The sequence below is a fragment of the Macrobrachium nipponense genome, chromosome 4, assembly GCF_015104395.2.
Source record: "Macrobrachium nipponense isolate FS-2020 chromosome 4, ASM1510439v2, whole genome shotgun sequence".
NCBI lineage: Eukaryota > Metazoa > Arthropoda > Malacostraca > Decapoda > Palaemonidae > Macrobrachium > Macrobrachium nipponense.
The window spans coordinates 125,466,990-125,479,089 of record NC_061100.1 but is presented as its reverse complement, the minus strand read 5'-3'; the positions used below and the strand labels follow the sequence as shown (position 1 = coordinate 125,479,089).

At 38.5% G+C, this 12,100-nt stretch overlaps 1 protein-coding gene across 1 annotated transcript in view; it reads right to left on the bottom strand.

Annotated features, from left to right (window-relative positions):
- LOC135211133 (chromosome-associated kinesin KIF4A-like) overlaps window positions 1-12,100 on the bottom strand; it is a 214,569-nt gene that overhangs the window by 149,657 nt on the left and 52,812 nt on the right. Inside the window, 1 exon segment of the mRNA XM_064244278.1 lies at window positions 5,001-5,156. Within this exon segment, the coding sequence (XP_064100348.1) occupies window positions 5,001-5,156 (156 nt within the window).

The window sequence follows — 12,100 nt, the reverse complement described above, 5'->3', positions numbered from 1 at the left end:
CAAACAATGTTGACGGTCCGGACGACAGAAGAATTCTGATTAGAAAACGGGAATGGTTCCTAGTCCTGCCACCCAGGCAGGGCGGTAGATCACCTGACCTGGCGGTAGATCACCTGACCTTACCGGTAGCGTGTGCCGCGAAATTTGAAATTCTGTCGGGGACGACGGAGTCTATAGCTAAGTATATATCTGGCAGGGAAGTTGAATGTATAAAAGTTTCATTTTATCAACAGAGGGTTGCATAACACTACAACTTTTTGCACTTTGTGAAGTATTTCTGAATTCTGAACACAGGAATTTCAGATATTATGGAAATTGAATGTAAGGCATCATTTGAATACTGTTTTTTACTAGTAATATAAAAATGAGTGAGAAGCTTTTGTCATGATGGTAGTATTGGGTAGTACAAGACTCTAGCAATGGAGGTGATCTTCACTACTCGCAATATGCAGCACTTGGTAGAAAGGTGCCAGACTAGCAGTTTTAATCAGTAATGGGACATTCTGAGTCAAATGCTGGAAAACTGGACTTTTACTGTGCTTATAATAAATCTAAGTCTGTAAGAGGATAGACATACCTATGAACTACTGTATATTTCCATGTATAAGACAACCTTTAGATAAAACAAGGTAAAAAATCATGGCAAATTTTCATGAAGTTATCTCATATCTGTAGAATAAGATGACTTCTAAATTACAAAACCAAAATGTTTTTATGGAAAAAAGTGATTATTTGCAAAAATTAAACAATACAACTATATTTATAAAAATGACTTAAAAAATAAAGGTTGTTCTGCTTGTTGTATCCAATTACAGTACTACAATTACTTTTATAAAATTGTTACTGTAATACAGAACATAACCATCGTCATGTACACCATTTGCATTTGGTATTGTTTATATGCTCAAAATCTCAGCTGATTGAGTATTATCAAAATCTTCACTGCTATTAGTAGTTAGGAGAAATATTCAGATACCTTTCCTCGAAAATTAACGAAGCTTGGTAAAATTGTGCACATATAACTTCATTGTATCAGCATTAGGTGCAATTTCTCCAGTCCCAAACATTTTCTTTCGCCTGGCCGTTATTCGTTTTATTCAGCCTCAGCTATAACCAGCAGCTTTAATTCGCTAGTATTCATTCTCGAGATCTCCACTGCATGAGGAATGAACAATGAATGTATTTTTTATTAATACTTGTGGAATCCACCATTCAGAGTCGGCAGGGTTTAGCAACTTGACAATCTTAACGGAGCTCTTAATAAACAGTCAATTGTTACAGTAAATGACATCAGCAATCAGCTGTTTCTCAATTCGGTTGTTTATTTCAATACAGTTTTACAATTGCTTCATCCAGAATTCTAATAACATGAATCTTTTTAGTGGAGGATGGAGGAGTATCATTAGTATTACAGGTGGAGAGAGAAAATAACAGTTTTATTGAGAATACAGTCAACGCCCCATATTCAGATTCTTGAGATTTGCAAACTCACCTATCTGTGGATTTTTCTTTGGACCATATCTACCCATTATTTGCTGGAAATTTTCCTATTCACAGTTTTTCCACTTTTAAATAAATATTCTATGATGAAATTGATAAAAAGACCCATGAATTTGTGCATATTTCTCGTACAAAAATACTGTGACTAGGCAAATTTTCTGCGAATAATGGGGGTATAAGTTCCAGAGAGAAATCTGCAAATATGTGAGTCCGCAAATACGGAGTTCACCGTACTATGTTATCCTAAGTGTTATTACTACCATAATTACACGAAAGATAAAGGTTGCTGTGATGCAACCTTAACTCATGTTTACAGTTTCTCAGCTGGGAACATACAGATAAAAGTAATAATACAAAAAGCAATAATAATATAACTAATTAATTTCTCAGCTGGGAATGGATAGATAAAACTACTTATAATATAACTGTACAGTGGATCCCCATATTCGCGGACTCACGTATTTGCAAATTTCTCTTCGGAACATATCTACCCATTATTCGCAGAAAATTCAAGTATTCGGGGTATTTTTCTATAAGAAATATCCACAAATCCCTATTTTTTTTATCAATGTGATCATAAAATGCACTTTTTGTGATAAAACTATATAAAAAAAAGGCCAGGTATAAACAATTTTAGTGGTTTTTTATTGAGTTTTAACTAACAAAATAGACAGTTTTAATCATTTTTATAGGGGTGCCAACTTTTTGCAGGGAAGTATAGTGCATATCCCCTGCAAACACGGGGGGAACACTGTACGTAATTACAAAATTCATATGTGAGTATTTCAAGGAAATACAATAATCTTTCCATTTCACTCTTTTAAATAAGGACAAAACACTCACTCTCCTTCTCTTTCTCTCTACAAGTCAGCTGGGAATATATAGATAAAAGTTGGTTTCATTGATATACAATTATTTCTTAAATAGGCTATTTGTTATGAAGACATGCCAATATTATATAAGGTAAAAATGGTTTTATTACCTTTATTATCAGTTTATTTCATAATGTGAATCTTCAAGTATGTTGGTGGTTATTGCACTGAGGCCGAGGCTAGCCTACCGATACACATTCGATTTCAAGGTTTGATTTTTAGAATTGTAGTATAGGACAACCCCCAATTTTTAGGGGTGCATTTTAGGATATATAGGTCGTCTTATATGCAGAAATATACAGTATTTCACAACTGATGTAAGTGAAGAAGCATGTTGAAATACAATGAATGAAACAGCACAATGACAAGGTAAAACTTTAGGTGATTCTTGACAACTATAGCATATGCCCAATGCCTTAAGAGTGAAAATTGATAGGTGTTGGTTAACCCTCTTACGCCGAAGCGGTAAAAAAAAAATTGTCTCCCGTGTGCCGGAGGTGTTTCAGAGTGAGCGCGGAAGCGGAAATTTTTTTTTTTTTTTTTAAATCACAGCGCGCTTAGTTTTCAAGATTAAGAGTTCATTTTTGGCTCCTTTTTTTGTCATTGGCTGAAGTTTAGTATGCAACCATCAAAAATGAAAAAAATTATCATTATCATATATAAATAATGCGATATATGATAGCACAAAAAGGAAATTTCATATATAATTGTATTCAAATCGCGCTGTGCGCAAAACGGTTAAAGGTAACAAGTTACTTTTTTTTCGTTGTAATGTACACTAAATTGCAATCATTTTGGTATATAACACATTGTAAAATGATAAAAGCAACACAGAGAAAATATTATCACAAAATAATGCATGAATTCGTAACCCGCGGACATAAACAAATATTTTTTTCAAAAATTCACCATAAATCTAAATATTGTCCTAGAGACTTCAAATTTTTTCTTTCAAAATGAAGAAAAATGATTGAATATTACTATACTGTAAGAGTATTAGCTTAAAAATGCAGTTTTCGACCATATCTGAAGAGTTAAAGTTGACAGAATGTCGATTTTTTATATATATATATATTTTATATGCAATTATTTCGGAAATAAGAAAAGCTACAACCTTCAAATATTTTTTGTTTTATTCTACATGAAATTGCGCACATTTTCATATATAAAACTATGAAATGCCTAATATGAAACGGAGCAAATATTCCGAGAATGGGACGTATGCATTTCGGAGATTTGTGGTGGAGAATCCGCACGCGGAGGGAAGGAAAGTTTTTTTTTTTTTTTTCAATTCACCATAAATCTAAATATTGTGCTAGAGACTTCGAATTTGTTTCAAGATGAAGATAAATGACTGAATATTACTAGACTGTAAGAGTTTTAGCTTACAATTGCGTTTTTCGACAATTTCGGTAGAGTCAAAGTTGACCGAACGTGGTTTTTTTTCTATTTATCGTGATTCATATGCAAAAGTTTTTTCATAAATTCACCATAAATCGAAATATTGTGCTAGAGACTTTCAATTAGTTGCAAAATTAAGGTAAATGATTGAATATTACTAAAATATAAGTGTTTTAGCTTACAATTGCGTTTTTTGACCATTTCGGTAGAGTCAAAGTTGACCGAAGGTTGAAATTTTGGCACTTATCGTTATTTATATAAAAATATCTCAACACTGATAAAAGCTACAATCATGAGTATTTTTTTGTTTTATTCTACATAAAAATGCGCACATTTTCATATATAATACTCCATGTAACGGCTAATTTAAAATGGTACAAAAATTATGTCAAAGTGACAAAATAATTTCCGAGATGTGTCACAGATACTTTTTGGTGCGGCAAGAAAGAAATTCGCGCTTGCGCGCCTGCTTAACGATTGTAAACAAAACAACACCTCGATCCGTGAACTCCCAGCATCCCCCAAGGCGCGTGATTCAAAAGTTTTCGGCTGGTAGGCCTATATTTTTCCGCGAATTTTTTTAAAAAAATTTTTGAGTCGACGTATGGTACGTCCATTCGGCATACCGGAGACATTTTGACTCGACGTTTAATACGTCCATTCGGCGTTTAAGGGTTAAGGGCACAGTGGGAAATGAGGATGTACCATTATTTTGCAGTTCATTTCTCAACAAATTAGGAGTGTTTGTTTTACTATTAACCAGTTTTCCCCCTCACACCAAACAAAAAGGCTCAAAAGGAAATGTCTTGCATTTCTTGGTAGAAACAGGGATCTGAGTACTGATACCAGTACAGGCAGTCCCCGGGTTACGACGGGGGTTCCGTTCTTGAGACGCGTCGTAAGCCAAAAATCGGCGTAAGCCGGAACATCGTCAAAAATCCTAAGAAAACCTTACTTTTAATGCTTTGGGTGCATTGAAAACTATGTAAACTGCATTCTTATGGCATTTTTCATCAAAAAAAACTTCAAATATTGATTATTTTGCATTTTTGGTGTCGATATTTCAATCTGCCATAATGTAAGTTGTTGTAGGCGTCCGTAAACCCCTGGAACATGCGTCGGTAACCCTGGAAATAATGTCTGATGAATATAATTGAAAAGCGTCGTAACCTCGGAACGTCGTAAGCCGAGATCGTCGTAACCCGGGGACTGCCTGTATATTCTTACCTGTTCTAAGCATTTCATGGTTTCTGAGAGGGATGTGACAGGAATTTCAGTAAGTCCTACAATCTTGATTCCACCTCTGCAATCTTCCCTGATGTCCACAGCACATTCATCTTTGTTCTTATTACTTAGAAGATCAAACAATGTTTCTTTATATAGCTGAAAAATAAAAAAATAAAATACAATGAAATGCTAATGACTTTAAACACATTTTGGCAGCCACAAAATTTCTAAAAATTCCTAACCTCTTTTCCTATTCAAAAATACAGAAGAAAACCTGAGACCTATTTTTCAGTACATATTTCAGTATGACATTTTTCCTAGATATATAAAAAAAATTTTTGTAGATATAAACACCTTAAATCTGTCATACAGATTCTTTGGCACAAAATAGTCCAGTTATTGTAGTTTGGAAAAAGTATAGTTAATAAAAACAACACAAGGATAAGCTCACCTACTATGCACTTCAGGGCCATGTCTAATTGATCTTCGTTGATAAAATCTTACCAAAGCATCGGATATAGATTGTATTTGGGAAATAGCTATTTGAAGCCACAATTAATTGGCAAAAATATAGTCATGTCTAATGATGATAATTAAGGCCATTAACAGAGTAAATCAAAGAAATTTAAAGGGAAACTTAGCTAAATCTAGCAGGCTCATAGATAGAGGCTAGTAAAACGTCATTACTGAAAGCCCTCCCACTCTTTAATATACTGTAGTATGACGTACTTTACTAGAAACCCCACCCATATACTTTATGAATGAAGACTCAGATGTTGGTATAGTATATATACAGTAACACCTCCAACTTACGCGGTTAGGTTTCAGACCCCCTTGAACAAAGGGAAGTTTTGCGTAAGTTTGGCACGGTATCTAAAAATGCTAATAAATGCTTATATCTAGAGTTTGAACACTAAATATGACCCTAATCATGCTCCCTAAATATAAAGCTAACTTTTAAATGAAATTAAAGTTACTGTAGTTTCATTAAAAGTTAACTTAATACATTATCCATAAAAAGAAATAAATGTTATTAAAAATATAGGAGTGGGTACATATACATACAACATTGTTTTCCCTTCTTTCCCCTATTTCTTTAAAATACTATCATGAAATCTGTAATTACAGTTATATTATTATTAATATTATTTGAAGATAATAAACATAGTACATACTACATGTACCATAAAAAATTCTCTCATCTCAGTTAGAGTTACAAGGATTAAGATGTCTCAAAGACTTGTTAGTCCATCCGCGGAGACATCGTGTGCTCACTATCTGTAGGAGCAGGTTTTACTGTGCATTCACAGTGTCCTAATGATTTTGTCTAGCTTTCTTTTAAACTCTTCCACACTGATGCTGTTTACAACTTCTGGTGGCAGTTTATTCCATGTCTCACATATCTTGTATGTAAAGAAGTTTCCACAATGGGATGTATTGTATCTCTACAGGTCTAGTTTCCATTCATTATTTCTTGTCTGGTTTTTGTTTAATGTAAATAGGTTACTGTCTACTTTTGTTATGCCTTTCAGTATTTAAATGTTTCTATTAATTGTCCTCGTAATCGTCGTGTTTCTAAGCCATTCATGTTCAGACTCTCTAGTCGTCTTCGGTAACCTATTTGCCTGACGGATGGAATTAACTTTGTGGCTCTTGCTTGTACTCCTTCTAATCTATTTATGTCTTTTCTTAGTGTTGGGGACCAAAACTGTACTGCACATTCAAGATGGGGTCTAATTATTGATGTGTAGAGCAGCAGCACAGTTTCCTTGTTTCTGTATTTCAACTGCTTCTTTATGTATCCCACTAGTTTCTGTGCCTTCTTTTCTGCTTTTATGCACTGTTTTGTGGATTTTAAGTCTTTGGTAATAATGACTCCAAGATCCTCCTCTTGTTCTACACCATTTATGTCATTCCCAAGTAGCATGTAGCTGGCATGAGATTTGTTTGTTCCTATTTGTAACATTACACTTATCTACAATGAAAGGCATTTGCCATTTTTTTGGCCACTCCGATTTTCATTAGATCATTTCTTAAACTTTCCACTGCATTTACACCTAGTTTGGTGTCATCTGCAAATTTGGCTATCCTGCTAGTTAAGCCTACATCAATGTCATTAATGTAAATAAAAAACAAGAGAGGGCCAAGGACAGAACCCTGGGGAACTTCGCTTGTTACATCTGCCCATTCTGATTCTTCACCATTTATTACGACTCTGTTTTCTATAAGTTAGCCAGTCTTCAACCCAGTCTGCTGTTTCTCCTACAATTCCTAAAGCTCTAACTTTTGTCATCAGTTTCTTGTGAGGGACTTTGTCAAAGGCCTTTTGGAAATCTAAGCAGAGTATATCTATTGCTCTACTACTGTTGTAGATACCTAGCATGTTATGAAATAACTCCAAGAGGTTTGATAGGCAGGATCTGTTTTGTCTGAAACTGTGTTGACTGTTTAACAATAAGTTGTTTCTATCTATGAGATCCACAAAAGAGAGAGAGAGAGAGAGAGAGAGAGAGAGAGAGAGAGAGAGAGAGAGAGAGAGAGAGAGAGAGAGAGAGAGAGAGAGAGAGAGAGAGAGAGAGAGAAATTATTATTATTATTTAGTGTTATTTAATTCACACATAAAAGCTTAAAAACTTATAAATTATATAAAAAACTTAAAAAACACCTTTGCAAGGTTTCTCTAGGATTAAAAAATATAGTATGTATTTGTATTCGCATGTCTGTGAAATATTTGAGTATGATTAGTTAGGTTCCAATGAAAAGTTCGCGCTGTTGTGAATTCGCACAACTCGAATCGTGTAAGATTGAGGTATTACTGAAGTACGTAGTAATAGTAGTATATGGAATTCTTACTTGTTTCAAACACTCCAACACATACCCTACATTTTTCTCTCTTTTTCTCATCTTTTCAATGAGTCTTGTCTCTAAGTCGAGTACAATATGGGAATGGGCGTCAAATGAGAATACTATTAACTGTGTAATAAATTTCAATGGAGCAATTCACATTTCCTTTAAACCTGGAGTATTTGTTACTTCATACTGTCTCAAAAGTTCCATTCACATGTACCTGCTTAGTCTTGCTACATTAATGTAACATAACACAAGTGTTCTAACTTTATCTTCCTTAATGCACGATCAGTCTCATAATAAATCCACACTGCTTGATATAGTAGCACTCTAATCCCCATTCATTACTTCACTTGTGTGCCTCTGTGACAGTTTGTTCTTTCTATACATGTGATTCATTTACTTGAAACTGACGCTAATGTTTGTTGTAGGGTTGCTGAGCATTTATTACTTGTGTATGTATTCCCGGTTTTATCTATATTTTTTTAAGGATTTGAAGTTACTCATTCTTTAAATTTTTGGTTATTTTTATTATTTCATTTACATTGCTTATTATATATATGTTTCATTTCATCATAACTACATTGTAGTGCTGAATGATAAGAAGAGTGTTTAAGAGGAGGGTTTTGGAGCATACTAATATAGGAATTGAAGATGTTCAAGAATGGTGAGCATGAAATGCAACAGTAATGAGAAGGCATAGAAAGGAACTGCTAGGAGAGACATCTGGTATCATATGGGAAGAAAAGGAGAGTTGGTGGTGGGATGAAGACTAGGCTGTTAGGTAGTTAACTACCGGTCTGGTCATTGCTTTTGGCCCAGGTAGCAGATAGAAGGGTGGCATGAGGTGGGCAGTTAGTGTAAAGGACCTTGGGTTTGTATTAGTAGAAAAAATACTGACTGGGGTTCAGCCTACCTGAGATTTCCTTTCAGGTCATAAGAGTGAGGAAGGGAATCCAGCCACTTACTTTTGATCGGAGTTAAAGAACTTAAAGATCATAGTCAGTCTTCTGGGTTTGATCATAAGGGGGAAAATATGTGTCCCCCTTCAGAGAAGGCTAAGAACCATTATGTCAGACATATCAAGGCAAATACAAGTTATGAGTTTGTCTTATGTCCAGGTCCCTCTTCCCTGCCTTGTGAAAGGAAGGGGTGGATATTACTTCTATCAATTAATCAAAGAAAATAGACAGATTACTCCAAGGAGTGTCTTACCTGCATCGATCGCTCAGTCCAGCATGTAACGGTCCGCATTACTCTCTACCCAAAGGGAAAGAGTAGGATGAAAGAGATGAAAGGGGAACCAGTCACTCCACAGTCATGCTCAATCATACCATACAACGAGGCAAGATGCAATACTGTCCAGTTAAGGAGCTGGGTAAGTTACACAACTTGTTGAGCAGCCACCACTGGTACCAAGGAAAAGTGTCCAAGGACCTGTGGGTAATATCCCAAACTGACAGGTTCTATGGAATGTGAGGGAACGGGGCAATGTCCCCTGACCTCATGAATTCTTTGGACGGGATGTACCGTCGTCGTCAGCAGGGAGGGGATGGTAAAGGACTCTAATCTGGCATCACGAACCGATGGATTCTGATTCTTTGGTCCGAAGTTAAACGTAACCGGTCCCCAGCCACTATTACATCATAAGAAAGACCATGTACTTCACCAACTCTCTTCATCGATGCCAGGGCAAGCAGAAAGATGGTCTTGAAGATCAGATCCCTGTCTGAATACTCTCGAAGGGGGTCGAATGGGGTGCAGTCAGACTCTGCAGTACGAGACTCACGTCCCACTCAGGAGGTCTGAGATCCCTGGGTGGGCGAGACGTCTCTAAGTTCTATGAGTAATGATATCTCTAAGAAAATGAGATATCAATGCCCTTCAGCTTCACGACTAGGGCCAGTGCAGCTCTGTAGTCTTACAGCTGAGACGGGAGAGAGCTTCTGTAGAGAAGGGAGAGGATGAAATCCACGACCTGTTGAAGAGTGGCTCTGACCGAAGAGATACCCTGTCTACGACACCAATCACAGAATATGGCCCACTTTCCCTGGTATCCTGCAGAGGGCTGTCTGAGTCATCCTGCCATCTCTGTTTGCTCAGCAAGAAAGTCTCGCTCGCAAGAGATGATGGATATCTCCCAGCTGTGAAAATACAGGGAAGACAACGTACCATTCTGCCTGTGGCTGGCACAGCAGTTCTGTCATGGGGGAATCTCTTTCGGTGTCTAGGAGAGAAGAGCCAGAAGATTGGGAATCAAATTGCCTGAGGCCATTTGAGTGCCACCAGTCCTCAAAAGATTCGGGGTGATCAGTGTGCTGATCCCTGCTCGAATCAGGAAACAACGGGGGGAAAGGCGTATGCTTCGAGGATGTCCCACTGATGTTGTAACAGGTCCTCTGTAGCTGCCTTACGGGTCCGGAACAATGGAAGCGAAAGTTTTTAGCTTCCTGTTGAGCTGGGTGGCGAGCAAGTCTATGACTGGACACCCCCAAAGACTGAACAACCTTTCCGCCATGTCTTGGTGAAAAGACCATTCGGTCCCTATCACCTGATTCTGGCGGCTAAGCTTGTCTGCCATTACATTCCTCATCTGGAATGCATCTGGTTGACCGTTCAAGAGGTAAGTCTCTCTTGGTTGTTGACATGTGCCACTACTGTAGTGTCAATTATCAACACCAGTGTCCTATCACGTTCCCAAAACTCTTGCAGAACCAGGAAGGCTGCCTTGAGTTTCAGGACGTTGATGTGAAGGTGCTTGTTGTGAAGTTCTCACACTTCTGCAGTCTGCAACTGCTCTCGGTGTGCGTCTCATCCTCGGTCAATGCATCCAACTCTTCAGGGACGACCGGCAATGTATCGCGACGAACCACAACCAAGCAGGCTGCTCCTGTCGAGACAAGAATCGCCTCACTGCCTACCTGATCATGCTGGTACTAGAGTTCAAGGGGAGCTCTTGTCTATCAGCATGCACAGGTACCATGTCCTCTGCTTGGGCTTGAAATCGAACTTCATGCGATTTATCTGAGTCTTCAGATCCCAGTGAAACTCGAGGAGTCTATTTCTTTCCTGTAAAAACTGGCGAACAGGAGTTTATTAGGACCAGTCAATCGTCGAGATATCTCAAAAGACGTATCCCGTGTGAATGCCCCCAACCTGAGACCAGGTCAAACACTGTTGTGAACACCTGGGGAGCGGTCTAGAGTCCAAAACAGTGTTCTGAATTGGTAGACTGTCTCTGTGAAGACGAAGTGGAGGTACTTCCGATAGGATTGTGGATGGGTATCTGAAAATACGCATCCTTCAAGTCCACCATCAGCATGATGTCGTTCTCCCAGTTAAGAGACAAACATTGTTCATGTTGTCTCTATCTTGAACCATGTCCGGCTAAGAAACTGTTCAGGGGAGAAAAGTCTATGACTGGTCTCTATCCCTCCCAAGGTCTTCTCTACAATAAGACCCGGCTGTAGAATCCTGGGGTCCAGTCTGACACAGCTTCTACAGCATCTATGCTCAGTGTCTTCTTATGCTTCTATTATAGCTCGAGGAAGTAGAGGGAATATGAGTATCGGATGCACTCATTCCCTCTAATAGTGCTGCTGTCAGGGGGAATGAGCCTCGTCCTTGTGTCAACCAGCAGTGACAGCAAGGGCGTGGGTCTAGGAGAGCACAATTTCCTTGGCAAGGTGCTTTTCCAATGCATATGTAAGGTTTTCTCCTTGGTGTCGCAGTGACGCGACTAGCAGCGACATGGCTAGAAGCAACGTGGCTAGCAGCGTCTTGGCTACCAGAGCCGTGCCCATCAGCGACGCTGCTGGTAGCTTGGCGAGGACATGTATCATCTTCATGACACATCCCAGGCTGAAACCCAGGCTGAAACCTCGAGTAAAGAGGGCCAAACAGGTGACCTATTATTCTCCAGGTGTCTTGCTCCAAGGAACAGCAACACTGACCTTGGTCCCTGTATGAGAACCAAGCTTTTGTCTTCACAGGTGGGTCCGAGCCACGGCTCGGCCCCTGGTCCCACCCCATGTCACTGCCATGGCGAGGAAAGACTCGCCTCCTTGACTGTGGATGTACATCCTCCCTTAGGTGGTTGTACATTCAGAGATTCTCGCAAACAAGATTCCGACATGGTCCCTGGGAACAGAGGCTGGAGAACAAACCTTGGTTTGATCTCCAGAGGGCCCCCGGGACTGTGGTCCCTGGAGACAGCGAGAGAAAGCCCTGTGCTTGATTATCGTGGCATCCAC